At 46.4% G+C, this 21,759-nt stretch overlaps 1 protein-coding gene and 1 long non-coding RNA gene across 3 annotated transcripts; both read left to right on the forward strand.

Moving 5' to 3' along the window:
- Nucleotides 1-238: 238 nt before the first annotated feature.
- Nucleotides 239-19,552, forward strand: LOC144514238 (uncharacterized). Of its 2 annotated transcripts, XM_078245432.1 has the most exons (10): nucleotides 239-329; nucleotides 1,599-1,717; nucleotides 2,417-2,518; nucleotides 4,310-4,512; nucleotides 10,745-10,829; nucleotides 10,920-11,051; nucleotides 11,810-11,908; nucleotides 12,483-12,614; nucleotides 18,079-18,260; nucleotides 18,875-19,552. In XM_078245432.1, the coding sequence occupies exons 2-10, from the start codon at nucleotides 1,603-1,605 to the stop codon at nucleotides 19,262-19,264; spliced, it is 1,440 nt and encodes a 479-aa protein (XP_078101558.1). In that variant the 5' UTR covers nucleotides 239-329; nucleotides 1,599-1,602; the 3' UTR covers nucleotides 19,265-19,552. The 2 variants fall into 2 exon arrangements, with proteins under 2 accessions (XP_078101558.1, XP_078101560.1); XM_078245434.1 differs by lacking the exon at nucleotides 12,483-12,614.
- On the forward strand, nucleotides 6,327-7,351 carry LOC144514237 (uncharacterized). Its single transcript, XR_013501288.1, has 2 exons — nucleotides 6,327-6,785; nucleotides 7,124-7,351. It is a non-coding gene; the product is annotated as an uncharacterized LOC144514237 (long non-coding RNA).
- Nucleotides 19,553-21,759: the final 2,207 nt, after the last annotated feature.

The following is a 21,759-nucleotide window of genomic DNA, read 5'->3' on the forward strand; positions in this document are numbered from 1 at the left end:
GTTTTGGCGCCTCTGTGCCTCCTGTTGTTGCCTGGTTGTGTAGTTTAGGTGTTATGTTGTGTTGTGGTTGTGTTTTGGTTAGAGTTGTGTTTTCCCGCGGAGCTGTTTGACCCCCCAGTCTGAAAACCCCGCAGGTCTCTTCGGCTTCCCACCGACCAATCAGAGGCCGCGCTGTCTGCGGGGGAAGTGACGTACACAGCCGTGCGCCAATCCGCGCTTCTGATTCGGACAGAAAACACGGAAGTACCTCCCTCCGCCTCCGAGTCCCAAAACCGTCCGGAGCGCGCGTGAAGAAGACCCGTGCGAACCCGTCCGTGCTCCAGCAGCAGGTAAGAGTCAGACCCGCACGGCTCGGCACGGCTCTGCCCGGGTTAACACGCTGGCTGGACAGGTACATTTAGGAAGCGCTTATTGTGTGTAACGGCTCGCTGCGGCCGGAGGGGCGGTGCGGACAGAAACACTGCTGCGCGCGGCGGCGGACAGAGCACCGAACCGGTGAGTGTTCTTCCCGGTTCGGTGCTCTGTTCTGGCACACATGTACCCGGGTTAAAATCTAACTGGACCCTGTTGTGTTTGTGTAACCGCCCGGGCGGAAAGTTCCCTCCGCGCCGGGACATGAAGCTCTTTCTGCGGGGAGAGAAAACAAAAAGCCCGGAGAGGCGGAGGAGGAGGCGGAGGCGGAGCTCAGCGCCCCCTGCGGCCGCAGCGAGACACTACACACTGGCTCAGTTTATAACTTTATTTAAAACAATACAAATTACAGACGCGCCTCAACCGAAAGACAACACACTATATATGTTCTGCAGTCAATACTCAGCATCTTTTCTCTTATGTTAAACAGCTATTTCGTAGCCTATATATTTATGTATTTATTCTGTATTTAGTGTTAACATTATATATGTTTGTTTATGTTTGCACCAACCACTGACTGTTACTTGGCAATACACCTGATTCTGATGTTTTAATAATACCAATAATATAACATTACTTAGTAACTAAGCTCATGTTAAGTAGCCTTCCATTTTAAGGGGACTTGCACTTTCTTTCTTTAAATAGGCAGAAATTTGCACAGAGTTTGGTTGGTGACGGGATCAGGAGGTTTTGATGAGATTAAATATGATGTAAAAGAGTTCCCAAAAACCAGAGGTGGAAAGTAACTAAGTACATTTACTCAAGTACTGTACTAAAGTAGGCATGTAAGGGTACTTGTACTCCACTGCATCTCCGAGGGAAAGATTGTAGCCTACTGCTCTAGGTTTAGCTATCACCAACCAAACTCTGTGCAATTTTCAGAGTAATTAGTAGTAATTAGTACTTTACAGATTACTACATAGTAACATATCTGAGTACCTGGTGATGGTGGTGATGATGGTGGTGATGATGATGGTGGTGATGATGATGGTGGTGATGATGGTGGTGATGACGACGGTGGTGATGGTGGTGATGGTGGTGGTGGTGATGATGGTGGTGGTGATGGTGGTGATGATGATGGTGATGATGGTGATGGTGGTGATGATGATGACGATGGTGGTGATGGGTGGAGGGTCAGAGGTCATCCTTAAGTTTAAGGTTTTGTTTTGTTTCTCTGGTTTCTGTAGCAACATGGACACAGATTTGTTTATGGAGTGTGAGGAGGAGGAGCTGGAGCCATGGCAACAGGTGGACGACAGAGTGGAGGAAGACGAGATGGACTTTATGGACGGCTACGGAGAGACAGGTGAGACACACACACACACACACAGACACACACACACACACACACACACAGACAGACACATACACACAGACAGACACATACACACACACACACACACACACACACACACACACACACAGACCCACACATACACACAGACACATACACACACAGACACACACACACCCACACACACACACACACACACATACACACACATACACACACAGACACACACAGACACACACACACACACACCCACACACACACACACACACACACACACACACACACACACACACCCACACACACACACACACACACACACACACACACACACAGACCCACACACACAGACACATACACACAGACACATACACACACAGACACACACACAGACACACACAGACCCACACAGACACACTCTCTCTTGTTAATGTTAGGTGAATGTTAAAACAGTAACAGCCAATCATTGATCACTACAGCTGATCAACAGTCACCTCATGATGTCACTGATTATAAAGTAGTTTCATTAATGATCATTTATTGTTTGAGCTGTAAAATAATGAACCACGTTACATTTAAGGAAACGGCAACAAAGCCACAGAAAAACCTTTAAAACCGTTAAAAACAAGCTACAAAAACAGACACAGAAGGCCCAAAATATCCTTGTTGGTCTGTTGATCCGACCAATCACACGCTGTCTTTCTGTTTCTCCAGCGGACCTTTCTCCTCTTTCAGACTCTGAGACTCCGCCCCCCAGGACTCCTCCACCAATCACAGCTCCACCAATCACAGCTCCACCAATCACAGCTCCAACAGGTGTGTGTCTCTGTGTGTGTGTGTGTGTGTGTGTGTGTGTGTGTGTGTGTGTGTGTCAAGGTTATAATCGTTAAAGAAAACGAACGAAATAACAAACTAGGTGGGGAAAAAACATTGTCGTTAACTGAAATAAAAATAAAAACGAGGCATTACAAAAAAACCATAACTAACTAAAACTGTCCGTTTGCAAAACTAACTAAAATAAAATAATCAAGGTGATGTCCTTAGTTTTCGTCTTTGTCGATCTTTCATAGAGCAAATAACGTTGCATCTCTCCGACCACGACGTTTCCCGTAGACGTGTATAGTTTCTGACTGGGAACCCAGAAATCCCGAAATTCCACGTCTCTCGCCTGACATCATGGCGGTACCGAAAGTCGGAAGAAAGCAGCAGAGTCCTGTTTGATTATGACTGTGTCAGATAAAGTGCCTCTCAGTGGAAGGTGGTAAAACATGTGGTCAGTTTATTACAGGGAAACATCCCACGAATGTGAAAGTACATTTGAGACGCGCACACAAGCTAGGAGGCTAACCTAGCTTACCTTAACAAGGTAAAGGAGAACCAAAGCCCCCTTTCACCAAAACAGAAGCTAACCCCGGTACAGGGCATGGATGTATGGGTACAGGGTACAGGGCGTGGATGTATGGATACAGGGCGTGGATGTATGGGTACAGGGCGTGGCTGTATGGGTACAGGGCATGGATGTATGGGTACAGGGCATGGATGCTAGTGGGTACAGGGCATGGATGTATGGGTACAGGGTACAGGGCGTGGATGTATGGATACAGGGCGTGGATGTATGGATACAGGGCATGGATGTATGGGTACAGGGCATGGATGTATGGGTACAGGGCGTGGATGTATGGGTACAGGGAGTGGATGTATGGGTACAGGGCGTGGATGTATGGGTACAGGGCGTGGATGTATGGGTACAGGGCGTGGATGTATGGGTACAGGGCGTGGATGGATGGGTACAGGGCGTGGATGGATGGGTACAGGGCGTGGATGTATGGGTACAGGGCGTGGATGTATGGGTACAGGGCAAGGATGTATGGGTACAGGGCGTGGATGTATGGGTACAGGGTACAGGGCGTGGATGTATGGGTACAGGGTACAGGGCGTGGATGTATGGGTACAGGGCTTGGATGTATGGGTACAGGACATGGACGTATGGATACAGGGAGTGGATGTATGTGTACAGGGCGTGGATGTATGTGTACAGGGCGTGGATGTATGTGTACAGGGTATAGATGTATGGGTACAGGGCGTGGATGTATGGGTACAGGGCCAGGCAGCATGACAGAGACAACAGCAGGACAGAGAACACTACAGGAGGGCTTTCACCAGCGACCTGACAGCTGCTGGTTAGTACATACGCAGGAACACCAGAAGCGGGAGGAAGCGTGGGTTAATATGTGGATTATTATGGGATGTCTACACAACTGTGTGACTCGATTGACTTCAAACAGTTCGCCACTTTACTCCAACCAAAGTTGAAGACACCTGTTGATGTCTTCTTTAGTCTGTTGGTTAGTTAGGGTTTTTTTCCTGGAACAAGTCATTAACACATGTTGCACATACAGCGTCTTGTGTAGACTGTTTACATATTTATGACCATATGTAGGCTGCATGTTATGTACTGGTGTTATTGTTGAAAAAGAAAAACTAATGAAAAATGCAAAACTATAGTGTGTGTGTGTGTGTGTGTGTGTGTGTGTGTGTGTGTGTGTGTGTGTGTGTGCTCTGAATCTACTACAATAATGGAGATCTTCTTGGTTTCTTGTTTCTCAGCTTCCCCTCTGGTTCATGTAGTGAGGCCTCCTCTTCCTCTTCCTCCTCCCCCCCCCTCCTCCTCCTCCTCCTCGCCGGCTGTAGCTCCGCCCCTGATGTCTCAGGCCGCGCCCCTCATCCTGACGCAGACGTCCGGCGGGACGTTCCTGCTCCCAGCAGCCCCCGGGACACACCACGGCTCGCCCATCCTCTTCTCCACACAGGTACACACAGGTTCATTCAGACTCACAGAAGCCTCTGATTGGTCCGTTATGTCCTTCTGTTGTCTACAAACAGTCTTCCTTCTTCTGCGAGTGTCGAAAGCGTAAAAAAAAGAGCTGAACGCTGAAAGAGAGCGTTGAAATTATAAAAAAACGCGTCAAAAAGTGAGATTGTTGTTCAGTGTTTTTGACGTCATTACAGTTGTTAATACAACTAAAGTCACTGTAGCTACTACACACACACACACACACACATACACACACAGACATACACACACAGACATACACACACACACACACAGACATACATACACTCAGACATACACACACACACAGACATACACACACACACTCAGACATACACACACACACACTCAGACATACACACACACCCAGACATACACACACACTCAGACATACACACACTCAGACATACACACACACATACATACACACACACTCAGACATACACACACACACACACACACACACACACACACACACACACACACAGACATACACACACACACACACACACACACACACACACACACTCAGACACACACACACACACACTCAGACATACACACACACACACACACTCAGACATACACACACCCAGAAACGTTCCCCACTGTTGGTGAGATTTTCCGGTATTTTCTCTGTCACGTGGTCGGGGTCGCTCTCACGGCTCTTGTACAGTGTTGCACCGCAGCGTCCAAAATCAGGTGAAGAAAGCAGTCGGTGTAACGCAGACGGCGAGGCTGCAGTCACCGCTGACCGGCGCACGTTGACACAATGTAGAAAAATACCAACGACCACGAAAACGCACCTGAGCGCCAAAGCCTCGGAGTTGCTGATAGATTCTGACTCAGATAGCTCGTACGACGAAGTAGTCCATCCATCCATCCATCCATCTTCATCCGCTTATCCGGGGTCGGGTCGCGGGGGTAGCAGCTCCAGCAGGGGACCCCAAACTTCCCTTTCCCGGGCCACATTAACCAGCTCCGACTGGGGGATCCCGAGGCGTTCCCAGGCCAGGTTAGAGATATAATCCCTCCACCTAGTCCTGGGTCTCCCCCGAGGCCTCCTCCCAGCTGGACGTCCCTCCACCTAGTCCTGGGTCTCCCCGAGGCGTTCCCAGGCCAGGTTAGAGATATAATCCCTCCACCTAGTCCTGGGTCTCCCCCGAGGCCTCCTCCCAGCTGGACGTGCCTCCACCTAGTCCTGGGTCTCCCCCGAGGCCTCCTCCCAGCTGGACGTCCCTCCACCTAGTCCTGGGTCTTCCCCGAGGCCTCCTCCCAGCTGGATGTTCCTCCACCTAGTCCTGGGTCTTCCCGAGGCCTCCTCCCAGCTGGACGTCCCTCCACCTAGTCCTGGGTCTTCCCCGAGGCCTCCTCCCAGCTGGACGTCCCTCCACCTAGTCCTGGGTCTTCCCCGAGGCCTCCTCCCAGCTGGACGTGCCTCCACCTAGTCCTGGGTCTTCCCGGGGCCTCCTCTCAGCTGGGACGTCCCTCCACCTAGTCCTGGGTCTTCCCCGAGGCCTCCTCCCAGCTGGGACGTCCCTCCACCTAGTCCTGGGTCTTCCCCGAGGCCTCCTCCCAGCTGGGACGTCCCTCCCACCTAGTCCTGGGTCTTCCCGAGACCTCCTCCCAGCTGGGACGTGCCTGGAACACCTCCCTAGGGAGGCGCCCAGGGGCATCCTTACCAGATGCCCGAACCACCTCAACTGGCTCCTTTCAGCGCGAAGGAGCAGCGGCTCTACTCCGAGCTCCTCACGGATAACTGAGCTTCTCACCCTATCTTTAAGGGAGATGCCAGCTACCCTCCTGAGGAAACCCATTTCGGCCGCTTGTACCCTGGATCTTGTTCTTTCGGTCATGACCCAGCCTTCATGACCATAGGTGAGGGTAGGAACAAAAACTGACCGGTAGATTGAGAGCTTTGCCTTCTGGCTCAGCTCTCTTTTCGTCACAACGGTGCGATAAATTGAATGTAATACCGCACCTGCTGTGCCGATTCTCCGACCAATCTCCCGCTCCATTGTCCCCTCACTCGCGAACAAGACCCCAAGGTACTTGAACTCCTTCACTTGGGGTAAGGACTAAGTAGTAAACGAGTCAAATCAGGAACGCACGGGCAAGGGAGCCGAAGGAAGACAGCCGTATGGCGGGCAGAGACGCAGCGCTCCCAGTGGCCAACCGGAGGATACCGACAGCGAAGGTTCAGATAACGTAACTTCAGACCTGCAGTGGAGGGAGCCACGGCTGCCAGAGGTAAGACGCCGCCCTTAACAGCGGGTTTTATTATGTGTGGTAGGAACGTTAGGCTGTGTCAGAATCAGAAAAGGCTTCAGTGGCAAGGCCATAACGCTAGGGGGAGCTACGGCCATAACGCTAGGGGGAGCTACGGCCATAACGCTAGGGGAGCTACGGCCATAACGCTAGGGGGAGCTACGGCCATAACGCTAGGGGAGATACGGCCATAACGCTAGGGGGAGATACGTCTGAGGTGTCGAGAGAGAGAGAGAGAGAGAGAGTGAGAGTGTATCACCCAGCCATACTGATACTAGGCTGCTATCAGAACATCTCTAATTATTATATTATATTTCCAGGTCAAACACAGCAGCGAGGCAGCGGTCAGACACATGGATCTAACGGCCACGGTAGCGGTACAGTTGATGGGCGTGGCGTGGTCGGTGACCCCGTTAACCGTCCAGCTGGTAGTCCTGTGTGGCGTGGCGTGGTCGGTGACCCCGTTAACCGTCCAGCTGGTAGTCCTGTGTGGCGTGGCGTGGTCGGTGACCCCGTTAACCGTCCAGCTGGTAGTCCTGTGTGGCGTGGCGTGGTCGGTGACCCCGTTAACCGTCCAGCTGGTAGTCCTGTGTGGCGTGGCGTGGTCGGTGACCCCGTTAACCGTCCAGCTGGTAGTCCTGTGTGGCGTGAAACAAACTGGCAGCCAGAAGACCAATCAGTGCCGCTGCTGCTCTCGATTCAGCCGGTTGACTTTGAGTTGTTCCTCTCTGAGGAACTGATCCAGGGCATTGTTCATCAGACCAACCTGTACGCCCGTCAGTGGATTCAAGCTGCACCCCATCCAACCCCAGTCAACGCATGGAAACCTGTCACACTTTCAGAAATGAACACCTTCCTGGGGCTCTTTTTCTCACTGGCATTATCCGTAAGCCTGAACTTGAAATGTACTGGTCCACAGATGACACGTTAGCTACGCCCTACTTCAACAAGGTCATGTCTCGCCACAGGTTCGAGATCATATGGAGATTTCTTCACTTCAATGATAACGCAGCGCGGCCACACGATGCTACTGACGAGCTGTACAAAGTCCGCCCTGTCTTAGATTACCTCGTGTCCAGATTTCAGGCGAACGCAAACATTTGCATCGATGAGGGTGTGCTTCTGTGGCGTGGGCGCCTAGCTTTCAGGGTGTACGATCCCCAAAAACCAGTCGAACATGGCTTGAAGTCCTACATCCTTTGGGATTCTGATGCAGGGTACTGTTACAACATGAAGCCATGCTGGGGAGACACGGTCATCGCTCTCCTTGATCGCCTAGCGGGTCATGGCTACAGATTGGTCATGGATAACGTTAACATTTCTGTGTCATTGTGTGAGCGCCTGCTTGATCTGAAAACCCACGTCTGTGGTACACTCAGGACAAACGGAGGCGAACTGCCTACTGTCATTCGAGATGGCCACAAAGATGAAGCTGCTAGGCGAAAGCCAGCGCGCGTTGTGGATTACAATAACTCAATGAATAGAGTACGAAACATTGTGTACTACCCATTTGTCCGGAAGTCACACAAGTGGGCAAAGAAGTGCGTAACGTATCTGTTTGAGATCAATCTGTTAAAAAGCTAAGCACCCACAGGGCCAATGCAGTACTCTTCTGTCATTCGTTCAACGTGTTGTCAAATCATGGACCAGCCAAGAGTCTCTGAAACCTGCCGATGGCGAGGAAGGACGAGCTGACTCTCCGTCCCAAAAGACTCCTAGAGCACCGTTCAAGACTGACCCTAAGAACAGGCTACAGGGCACGTTTCCAACCCAAAGAAGCAGTGTTTGTGCACGGAAGAGTCTGCGGAGGGAGACGTCGTACTACTGCAAAGGTTGTTCTGTCCCCTTGCATTTTGGGGAATGTTACACAACGTACCATTCAAAGGAACAATATAATGCCTAATTCCTCTCTTTTGTGCAGTTTTTTTTCGTGTGTCTTCGGATCCTTCTGCTGCGCTTCATTCTACACGGCTTTAACAGGATTTACAAGACGAAAAAAGCTGCAATGTTGGACAAATGTGCATCGTCAATTTTGTCCACTACAAGTTCTGTTGTTGCTGCCACACAGGACTCTGTGTCTGTCAACATTATGGGATGGATCCCTACAGAGATAGACCTTTTAGTTAAAGAGGAAGATCCTTTTAGTTTAACATGAAACAGCCCCAAAATCACCATCACCAAACCCACCAGACTGCATGTAAATAATCAGGACTTTTAGCGTGTATAGAGCCAGCATATCTCCACCAGACTCCATGTAAATAATCAGGACTTTTAGCGTGTATAGAGCCAGCATATTTCCACCAGACTCCATGTAAATAATCAGGACTTTTAGCGTGTATAGAGCCAGCATATCTCCACATGTAAATGGGTGAATTAAGGGTTTATTTCAACCAAACCAGAGTGGTGATTGTTGGAACAGTGGAAAGATGAACCAAGACGGCTTTTGGTAGTTTTATTTAGTTTCTGTCCACTTTGAATGAAGTGTGTTTTACGATGATAAAAGTCCTGATTATTTACATGGAGTCTGGTAGGTTTGGTGATGGTGATTTTGGGGCTGTTTCATGTTAAACTAAAAGGATCTTCCTCTTTAACTAAAAGGTCTATCTCTGGAGGGATCCTTTCATAATGTTGTCTGACACAGGGAAAGATGTAAATAGAAAAGCAGTTTGAGGGAGAAAAGTTGTGACAAACATTTATGAACATATTACACTACTATTCCAACATAATATATATTTTCTTTTGTTTATACAGTTGAAGTTACTTATGGAAGAAATATGACTATGTTCTGCATAAAAATGCAATTTTCTTAATTTTTTGGGTTCAAAAATGGTGTTTTTCATATGATGAAAATGACCAACGTGCAAATAAAGTGTTGATAAGAAAAGAATGACTGAAGATAGAATAAATGTTTTTGTGTATTAAACCAGAAGCTCTGTTCTTTGTTTGGATGTTTTCACTCTTTACATATTTACTTTGTGATTAGTCTGAGCCAGTGGAGTCACGTGGAGAGACAAATGGTGGAAGGTCGGCATTAAAAAAAAAAAAAAAAAACTTTGGAAAAATGTTGATTAAAAACTTCGGGAAAATGCGACAAAAATGTTGGAAATGGGCGACAAAACCTTCGTAAAAAGGTGTCAAAAACGCAAGAAAAATGTCAGGAAACGGCGACAAAAATATGGTTTTACAACAGCCAATAGAGAAGTCAGCTACAAACTACAAATGATCCGTTATCCATTTCATTTCTGTTACACACCGTTAACGGAGGGGCGAGCTAGAGAGAGACTGAAGACACACACACACACACACACACAGACACACAGACACACACACACACACAGACACACACACACACACACACACACACACAGACACACACACACACACAGAGACACACAGAGACACAGAGAGACACACACACACACACACACACACACACACACACAGAGACACACACACACAGAGGGAGCATCTGGGACAAAGCTGTGAATCGGAGAAATAAACTAACTGTACTTACCTGTCACTGTGATGTCACTGTCGTGTCCGTGCATTACGTCATGTCTGTTTACTAACCTGTCACTGTGATGTCACTGTCGTGTCCGTGCATTACGTCATGTCTGTTTACTAACCTGTCACTGTGATGTCACTGTCGTGTCCGTGCATTACGTCATGTCTGTTTACTAACCTGTCACTGTGATGTCACTGTCGTGTCCGTGCATTACGTCATGTCTGTTTACTAACCTGTCACTGTGATGTCACTGTCGTGTCCGTGCACTACGTCATGTCTGTTTACTAACCTGTCACTGTGATGTCACTGTCGTAGTCCGTGCATTACGTCATGTCTGTTTACTAACCTGTCACTGTGATGTCACTGTCGTGTCCGTGCATTACGTCATGTCTGTTTACTAACCTGTCACTGTGATGTCACTGTCGTGTCCGTGCAGGGTTTCCCGATGATGAACCGCGGCGCTCCCCTGGTGCTGAACCTGCGGCCGGGTCAGACGGTGCAGCCGCTCACGCTGATCCAGTGTAGGTCACCTAACCTCTGTCACAGATCAGCCAATCAGAAGCCTGATTTTTGATGCGAGCGCTGACCTGTCTGCTTCCTGTCCCCCACAGCGCCATCGTTGGGTCAGCTGGTCCGGCCCAGCGTGGGCGTGTCCCCGATCCTGACCCAGAGCCGCCCGGGCGCCGCCCAGACGGGAGCCTTCACCGCCATGCTCAGCATCCGCACCAGCACGCCACAACCCGGTCAGAGAGACAGACAGGGAGACAGACAGTCAGGCTGGGAGACAGGGAGACAGGCAGGGAGACAGACAGACAGGGAGACAGGGAGACGGACGGACAGGCAGGGAGACGGACGGACAGGCAGGGAGACAGACAGACATACAGACAGGCAGGGAGACAGGGAGACGGACAGGCAGGGAGACGGGGAGACGGACAGGCAGGGAGACGGACATATGGACAGGCAGGGAGACGGACATACAGGCAGGGAGATGGACGGACGGACAGACAGACAGGCAGGGAGACAGACAGACAGGCAGGCATGGAGACAGACAGGCAGGGAGACAGACAGGCAGGGAGGGAGGGAGGGAGGGAGGGAGACAGACAGACAGGCAAGGAGACAGACAGGGAGACGGACAGGCAGGCAGACAGGGAGACGGATGGACAGGCAGGGAGAAAGGTAGACAAACAGACAGACAGGGAGACAAACAGGCAGACAGGGAGACGAATGGACAGACAGGGAGACGGACAGGCAGACAGGGAGACAAACAGACGGGCAGACGGTCAGGTTGACAAACAGACAGGCAGGGAGACCTGGAGACAGGGAGGCAGGCAGGCAGACAGGTGGTGGACAGACAGGGAGACAGACAGACAGGCAGACAGACAGATGTTGAGTGTAAGATTTGTCTGCAGCTCATTCTGTTAAAAACATCCTGAGAAAATCATCAACTTTCAGATCCTGATTGATTGAGTGATATATTGATTATTGATCTTTTTGTCTCCAGTTAACTTCCAGATGACCCAAGTGGGCGGAGCCAGCCCTCTGAAGCTGGCAGGAAGCCCCGCCCTCCCCTCAGGATCGGCCAATGGAGTCACCAGAATCAGTGAGTTAGTTTGTTCTTCTGTTTGAGCGCTGGGAACTAATGGTGCGTTCACAACAGGGTGTTTTTGACGCTTATTCCAACGTTTCTGTCAGTGTTTGTTATGCTTTTTCAAAGTTTTTGTCGCTTTATTTGGCTCAATTCAAACCAGCTCTAAATGTTTTTTCTGTTCCACTTTGATGTTCCAAAGCGCTGGGAACTAATGGTGTGTTTTCACCCACATCTGGTGGCGTGATTACATACAACGTCAATGCAAAGACGCAAACAGACGTTAGTTCACAGCGGTGCAAATGAGGCGAAGACGGGGAAATATTTTTGCGATAAAAGGGGCTTTCTTTGGGCAAAGTAAAGGCGCTGACACACTTCATTTGGGCCGATTTGACATGTTGAATCGGACTCAATGACCAATCTGATTGGTGGAGTGCTAACCCTTGACTAGCGAATCAGTGCACGAGAAAACGGGAAGTGACGCGTAAAACATACCAGATAAACAGTGATGGCGCAGACCCACCCACTCACTCACTATCATCGCATCGTTTGGATTTCTGTTGGATTTTGGATCATCTGTGGAGCGAAGCACTTGAAGAGGAGCTGATCAGCATGATCGAGGAGAGGCCGCCGCTGTACAACGCATCTGAAAAGAACTATTTCAATCAAGTAGTGAAGAGAGACTGCTGGCGTCAGATCACGGAGAAAATGCATATATCAGGTAAGAGTTCCTCTTCTATCTAATTGTGTGTATATCCCACCTTCGTACAACGTGTAGGACAAAGGGCAGAATGCACGAAAGACAGGAAAGAGACAGGGTCCAAACCATGGGCGATTTCAGACCCTGTTTAGGGGGGCTCAAGCCCCCCTAAATTTCATCTCAGCCCCCCTAAAAATAACAATATTAAGTGCTTCAAGTGAGAGTTTGCGAGCTTGTCTGTTAGTGACAGAGGACAAACAATGACAGGTTCAAAGGACTTGAAACAGGTTTTAACAACCTGTGTCTGTAGTCGATGCTACGCACCTGTAACCCCGTCAAGGAAAGGGTTAACAGAAACGTAGTGTTGGCCAATCAGAGGAGGTTGTGCCAGAGTCTCGCTCTATCTAATCTGTGAGAGGAAGAGTAGGAGACGGTTCTGAAGTTTAACGTTGGTAGTCCCCCCCCCAGAGAAGAAGTTCAGAGTCAGGTTCAGATTAGAACCCAGATTGAAACGTGAGCGTCTCATTTTGCTGATGGTTAGAACATTGGGTCAAACTGGTCGTTATTACCGTGACTTATAAAGATTCAGGTTTAGTTAAAAACGTTAGCTGACGTTGTTGTTCAGTAGCTCAGAGACTATCGCTAATGAAATGACTGATTTAGCATTGGGGGGTTAACACTTGTATCCGTGTCACATTCTCATCGGGCTGAGCCCCCCTGAAGGTCTGATCCTAGAATCGCCCCTGGTCCAAACATTGCCTTTCTTTTATTAATCTAAATATCCTGTGATGTGTGTGGACTAGATTGCAGATCGGACCACGTTGTTCTGTCCGAGCCCGGCCCGGTACTTATATAATCACACACGTCTGTTAGTTTTCATTAAGCAGCTGGAGGAAGACATTCAGAAATGTCAACAGATGAGGTCATCAGCTCACACAGGGCAACAAGCTCACGTTAACACAGGCGCGCACAAGAGGCCCAATCATATCTCGCTGATGTCACCGAGCCGACCCGAACCCCAACATCATTTCTAAATATGTGTCTGAACTAGGGGTGCAAGATATATCGACTCAGTATCGTTATTGCAATATATTGAAACACTCCTTCCAGAAAAATGTGGAGTTTTTTTGTGATTGTTTTGGGCTAAAGTCCTTGATCATGCGGCACACAACACAACGTTACACAATCTGAAGACACAACAACACAACGTTGGAGAACAACACAACGTTACACAATCTGAAGACACAACAACACAACGTTACACAACGTTACACAACAACACAACGTTACACAATCTGAAGACACAACAACACAACGTTAGAGAACAACACAACGTTACACAACAACACAACGTTACACAATCTGAAGACACAACAACACAACGTTAGAGAACAACACAACGTTACACAATCTTAAGACACAACAACACAACGTTAGAGAACAACACAACGTTACACAACGTTACACAATCTGAAGACACAACAACACAACGTTGGAGAACAACACAACGTTACACAATCTGAAGACACAACAACACAACGTTACACAACGTTACACAACAACACAACGTTAGAGAACAACACAACGCTACACAATCTTAAGACACAACAACACAACGTTAGAGAACAACACAACGTTACACAATCTGAAGACACAACACAACGTTAGAGAACAACACAACGTTACACAACGTTACACAATCTGAAGACACAACGTTACACAACAACACAACATTACACAACGTAACACAACGTTACACAATCTGAAGACACAACAACACAACGTTAGACAACAACACAACGTTACACAATCTGAAGACACAACAACACAACGTTAGAGAACAACACAACGTTGGAGAACAACACAACGTTAGAGAACAACACAACGTTACACAATCTGAAGACACAACAACACAACGTTAGAGAACAACACAACGTTACACAATCTGAAGACACAACAGCACAATGTTAGAGAACAACACAACGTTACACAATCTGAAGACACAACAACACAACGTTAGAGAACAACACAACGTTACACAATCTGAAAACACAACAACACAACGTTAGAGAACAACACAACGTTACACAATCTGAAGACACAACAACACAACGTTAGAGAACAACACAACGCTACACAATCTGAAGACACAACAACACAACGTTAGAGAACAACACAACGTTACGCAATCTGAAGACACAACGTTACACAACAACACAACGCTACACAACAACACAACGTTACACAATCTGAAGACACAACAACACAACGTTAGAGAACAACACAACGCTACACAATCTGAAGACACGCTAGAGAACAACACAACGCTACACAATCTGAAGACACAACAACACAACGTTAGAGAACAACACAACGCTACACAATCTTAAGACACAACAACACAACGTTAGAGAACAACACAACGTTACACAATCTGAAGACACAACAACACAACGTTGGAGAACAACACAACGTTACACAATCTTAAGACACAACAACACAACGTTAGAGAACAACACAACGTTACACAATCTGAAGACACAACAACACAACGTTAGAGAACAACACAACGTTACACAATCTGAAGACACAACAACACAACGTTAGAGAACAACACAACGTTACACAATCTGAAGACACAACAACACAACGTTAGAGAACAACACAACGTTACACAATCTGAAGACACAACAACACAACGTTAGAGAACAACACAACGTTACACAATCTGAAGACACAACAACACAACGTTAGAGAACAACACAACGTTACACAATCTGAAGACACAACGTTAGAGAACAACACAACGTTACACAACAACACAACGTTACACAATCTGAAGACACAACAACACAACGTTACACAACAACACAACGTTACACAATCTGAAGACACAACAACACAACGTTAGAGAACAACACAACGTTACACAATCTGAAGACAACAACACAACGTTAGAGAACAACACAACGTTACACAATCTGAAGACACAACAACACAACGTTAGAGAACAACACAACGTTACACAACAACACAACGTTACACAATCTGAAGACACAACAACACAACGTTACACAACAACACAACGTTACACAATCTGAAGACACAACAACACAACGTTACACAACGTTACACAACAACACAACGCTACACAATCTGAAGACACAACAACACAACGTTGGAGAACAACACAACGCTACACAATCTTAAGACACAACAACACAACGCTAGAGAACAACACAACGTTACACAATCTGAAGACACAACAACACAACGTTAGAGAACAACACAACGCTAATCTGAAGACACACGTTGACACACAACGCTACACAATCTGAAGACACAACAACACAACGTTAGAGAACAACACAACGTTACACAATCTGAAGACACAACAACACAACGTTAGAGAACAACACAATGTTACACAATCTGAAAGACACAACAACACAACGTTAGAGAACAACACAACGCTACACAATCTGAAAACACAACAACACAACGTTAGAGAACAACAACGTTACACAATCTGAAGACACAACAACACAACGTTAGAGAACAACACAACGTTACACAATCTGAAGACAACAACACAACGTTAGAGAACAACACAACGTTACACAATCTGAAGACACAACAACACAACGTTAGAGAACAACACAACGTTACACAGCGTTACACAATCTGAAGACACAACAACACAACGTTACACAGCAACACAGCGTTACAAACAACACAACGTTACACAATCTGAAGACACAACAACACAACGTTAGAGAACAACACAACGTTACACAACGTTACACAATCTGAAGACACAACGACACAACGTTAGAGAACAACACAACGTTACACAATCTGAAGACACAACAACACAACGTTAGAGAACAACACAACGTTACACAATCTGAAGACACAACAACACAACGTTAGAGAACAACACAACGTTACACAATCTGAAGACAACAACACAACGTTAGAGAACAACACAACGTTACACAATCTGAAGACACAACAACACAACGTTAGAGAACAACACAACGCTACACAACGCTACACAATCTGAAGACACAACAACACAACGTTACACAACAACACAACGTTACACAACAACACAACATTACACAATCTGAAGACACAACAACACAACGTTGGAGAACAACACAACGTTACACAATCTGAAGACACAACAACACAACGTTACACAACGTTACACAACAACACAACGTTACACAATCTGAAGACACAACACAACGTTAGAGAACAACACAACGTTACACAATCTGAAGACACAACAGCACAATGTTAGAGAACAACACAACGTTACACAATCTGAAGACACAACAACACAACGTTAGAGAACAACACGTTACACAATCTTAAGACACAACAACACAGCGTTAGAGAACAACACAACGTTGGAGAACAACACAACGTTACACAACGTTACACAATCTGAAGACACAACAACACAACGTTAGAGAACAACACAACGTTAGAGAACAACACAACGTTACACAATCTGAAGACACAACGTTACACAACAACACAACATTACACAACGTAACACAACGTTACACAATCTGAAGACACAACAACACAACGTTAGACAACAACACAACGTTACATGTTACACATGTTCTGTAGACATGGTCCTTATTTATATATGTTATACTGTCCAACCAGTAGAACATGTCCTGTTCTGTAGACATGGTCCTTATTTATATATTTATACTGTCCAACCAGTAGAACATGTTCTGTAGACATGGTCCTTATTTATATATTTATACTGTCCAACCAGTAGAACATGTTCTGTAGACATGGTCCTTATTTATATATTTATACTGTCCAACCAGTAGAACATGTCCTTTTCTGTAGACATGGTCCTTATTTATATATTTATACTGTCCAACCAGTAGAACATGTCCTGTTCTGTAGACATGGTCCTTATTTATATATTGATACTGTCCAACCAGTAGAACATGTCCTGTTCTGTAGACATGGTCCTTATTTATATATTTATACTGTCCAACCAGTAGAACATGTCCTGTTCTGTAGACATGGTCCATATTTATATATTCACGTTGTACCAGTCCAATATGACGGTCAGTTGAAATAAACCTCGTGTTGTAAGAAAACTTGTTGTATTTGTTATGTATCTATTTTGATGCGTTTTCCCGTAACTTCTGTAATTGTACATATGTTTAAAAATATCAAAATTAATATTGATATCACATTTTATCAATATCGTGCAACCCTAGTCCGACCCAGGCCAGGCCCGTCTGGCTGGGGTCGGGTACCCATCCTCTAGTGTGGACATTAGCCTGCCTCGTAACAAAGACTTCTTTAGTGAATTCACCAGCAGAAATTGTGTATACGTGATGTCGATAAATGCAGGCCTTACCTGAGTGGTTGTGTAGGTTGTGTAGGTTGTGTAGGTTGGTATGCTGTCACTAAATATAACTCTACTCTGTAAACGTTTCAGAGAAAGAGACTAAGAAGAAGTGGGAGTCCCTGCGAACACAGTTTATCCGCTATCGCAGGCTCCCTCCTTCAGGAAGCTGTGGGACAGACCAGACTCCCAGACAGCAGTGGATACTGAGCAGGTTACACTTCCTGGAGCCACACACAAAGAGGAAAGAAAGTGAATCTGACCCCACTCACACGGTATGAACTGTGTCCTCCTCCTAACTGGGCCTGCTGTGTGTGTGTGTGTGTGTGTGTGTGTGTGTGTGTGTCTCTCTGTGCATCTGTGTGTGTGTGTGTGTGTGTGTGTGTGTGTCTGTATGTGTGTATGTCTGTCTGTGCGTGTGTGTGTGTGTGTGTGTGTGTGTGTGTATGTGTGTCTGTGTGTGTGTGTGTGTGTGTGTGTGTGTGTGTGTGTGTCTGTGCGTGTGTGTGTGTGTGTGTGTGTGTGTGTGTGTGTGTGTGTGTGTGTGTGTGTGTGTGTGTGTGTGTGTGTGTGTGTGTGTGTGTGTGTGTGTGTGTGTGTGTGTGTGTATGTCTGTGTGTGTATGTATGTCTGTGTGTCTGTGTGTGTGTGTGTGTGTGTGTGTGTCTGTGTGTGTGTGTGTATGTCTGTGTGTGTATGTATGTGTGTGTGTGTGTGTGTGTGTGTGTGTGTGTGTGTGTGTGTGTGTGTGTGTGTGTGTCTGTGTGTGTGTCTATGTGTCTTGTTTTTATTTTGTTTACCTTTTTTATAATTGAATTTCCTTGTTAAAGTGAAACATCTGTTAAGTATGAACCCTCCGAGGGTTTAATCCACTCTTGTGATTGTTTAGGACCCACCGGCCCCTACTGACACCAGGTCAGGCGCCGCTGTTGACCAGGATGAGACGGCTTTGGAATCTGTTCTTTTGGACCCAGGCTTTGAGTCAGCCAGCGCGTCAGCTGGAAGGACGCGAAGGCCTCCTGCAACGCGCAGCAGGAAACCTCACAACGATCCGCTGGCAGACCCATCGATGGGACTGATGTGCAGAATAGAGACAGCGCTTTACAGACTGTCTGCGGACGGCAGACCGGACTCCATTGCTCTGGCCTGCCAAAGCATCCAACACAAGTTCAGGATGGTGCCACCACATCTCCTGCATCGATTGGAGAACAGAGTTCAAAACCTCATTTTTAATTTTTTCGAGGAGCACAACCTGCACACACACACAAATGACTCTTAAAGGTCCAGTGTGTAATGTGTTGTGTTGTTCATTCTCTAAATCTGTGTTGCCCGTTGAAAACGTGTCCTTTTTCATGAATATTTACCTCCACCATCAATTCTAGTATTCCTATCGGCTTGACATTAAACATTTGCGTTTCCATGACCTGAGGTAGACGCTCCATATTCATGCTCCATCTAGAAATATGTTAGCTGGTAAGAGACATACAGGATAATACTGCTCCACCTTAGTGTGTGTGTGTGTGTGTGTGTGTGTGTGTGTGTGTGTAAGGACATACAGGACATACTGCTCCACCCGTGTGTGTGTGTGTGTGTGTGTGTGTGTGTGTGAGTGAAATACAGGGACATACTGCTCACCTGTGTGTGTGTGTGTGTGTAGGGTGTGCGACTAATGTGCTGCTGTGTGTGTGTGTGTGTGTGTGTGTGTGTAAGAGACATACAGGATAATACTGCTCCACCTTAGTGTGTGTGTGTGTGTGTGTGTGTGTGTGTGTGTGTGTGTGTGTAAGGGACATACAGGACATACTGCTCCACCTGTGTGTGTGTGTGTGTAAGGGACATACAGGACATACTGCTCCACCTGTGTGTGTGTGTGTGTGTGTGTGTGTAAGGGACATACAGGACATACTGCTCCACCTGTGTGTGTGTGTGTGTGTGTGTGTGTATAAGGGACATACAGGACATACTGCTCCACCTGTGTGTGTGTGTGTGTGTGTGTGTAAGGGACATACAGGACATACTGCTCCACCTGTGTGTGTGTGTGTGTGTAAGGGACATACAGGACATACTGCTCCACCTGTGTGTGTGTGTGTGTGTGTGTGTGTGTATAAGGGACATACAGGACATACTGCTCCACCTGTGTGTGTGTAAGGGACATACAGGACATACTGCTCCACCTGTGTGTGTGTGTGTGTGTGTGTGTGTATAAGGGACATACAGGACATACTGCTCCATCTTTCATGTTGTCTCTGTCACATGATAAACTCCCAGCTGCTGCTAATGCTGCTAAAGGGTATCGTAGCTTCCTGAAGAAGGAAACTCGGAGGACCACATGTATTCAAAATCCAGATTTCAGGAAGAGGAGTCTTCTTCTTCTTCACCCAGAAAAATAAAAAGGAGATTGAAAAGAGCAAGAGAGCGTCTTCTTGAAGCGTGAAGGCTACCGTAGCTGGAATACGTACTTTGAACTGCGTGGAGCGAGAGCTGATGATATATGATCTCAATGCTAGACGGGAGACACTCGTACACACTGGACCTTTAATGTTTGTATTTGTGCTTTTCCATTTTATATTTCATACATTTTATTTCTGATAATAAAAAGCCTATCTTTGGAAAAGAGAATGTCCCTGTATTTTTTTCCACTGTCCTTATGATGATAATAATATTAAAGGTCGTATGACATGCATGCTTTTATATAGACCTTAGTGGTCCCCTAATACTGTATCTGAAGTCTCTTTATATAGACCTTAGTGGTCCCCTAATACTGTATCTGAAGTCTCTTTATATAGACCTTAGTGGTCCCCTAATACTGTATCTGAAGTCTCTTTTATATAGACCTTAGTGGTCCCCTAATACTGTATCTGAAGTCTCTTTTATATAGACCTTAGTGGTCCCCCTAATACTGTATCTGAAGTCTCTTTATATAGACCTTAGTGGTCCCCTAATACTGTATCTGAAGTCTCTTTATATAGACCTTAGTGGTCCCCTAATACTGTATCTGAAGTCTCTTTTATATAGACCTTAGTGGTCCCCTAATACTGTATCTGAAGTCTCTTTTATATAGACCTTAGTGGTCCCCTAATACTGTATCTGAAGTCTCTTTATATAGACCTTAGTGGTCCCCTAATACTGTATCTGAAGTCTCTTTTATATAGACCTTAGTGGTCCCCCTAATACTGTATCTGAAGTCTCTTTTATATAGACCTTAGTGGTCCCCTAATACTGTATCTGAAGTCTCTTTATATAGACCTTAGTGGTCCCCAATACTGTATCTGAAGTCTCTTTATATAGACCTTAGTGGTCCCCTAATACTGTATCTGAAGTCTCTTTATATAGACCTTAGTGGTCCCCTAATACTGTATCTGAAGTCTCTTTTATATAGACCTTAGTGGTCCCCTAATACTGTATCTGAAGTCTCTTTATATAGACCTTAGTGGTCCCCTAATACTGTATCTGAAGTCTCTTTATATAGACCTTAGTGGTCCCCCTAATACTGTATCTGAAGTCTCTTTATATAGACCTTAGTGGTCCCCTAATACTGTATCTGAAGTCTCTTTATATAGACCTTAGTGGTCCCCCTAATACTGTATCTGAAGTCTCTTTATATAGACCTTAGTGGTCCCCTAATACTGTATCTGAAGTCTCTTTATATAGACCTTAGTGGTCCCCCTAATACTGTATCTGAAGTCTCTTTATATAGACCTTAGTGGTCCCCTAATACTGTATCTGAAGTCTCTTTATATAGACCTTAGTGGTCCCCTAATACTGTATCTGAAG

This window comes from Sander vitreus, unplaced genomic scaffold (genome assembly GCF_031162955.1).
Source record: "Sander vitreus isolate 19-12246 unplaced genomic scaffold, sanVit1 ctg507_0, whole genome shotgun sequence".
In the NCBI taxonomy this organism is placed as follows: domain Eukaryota; kingdom Metazoa; phylum Chordata; class Actinopteri; order Perciformes; family Percidae; genus Sander; species Sander vitreus.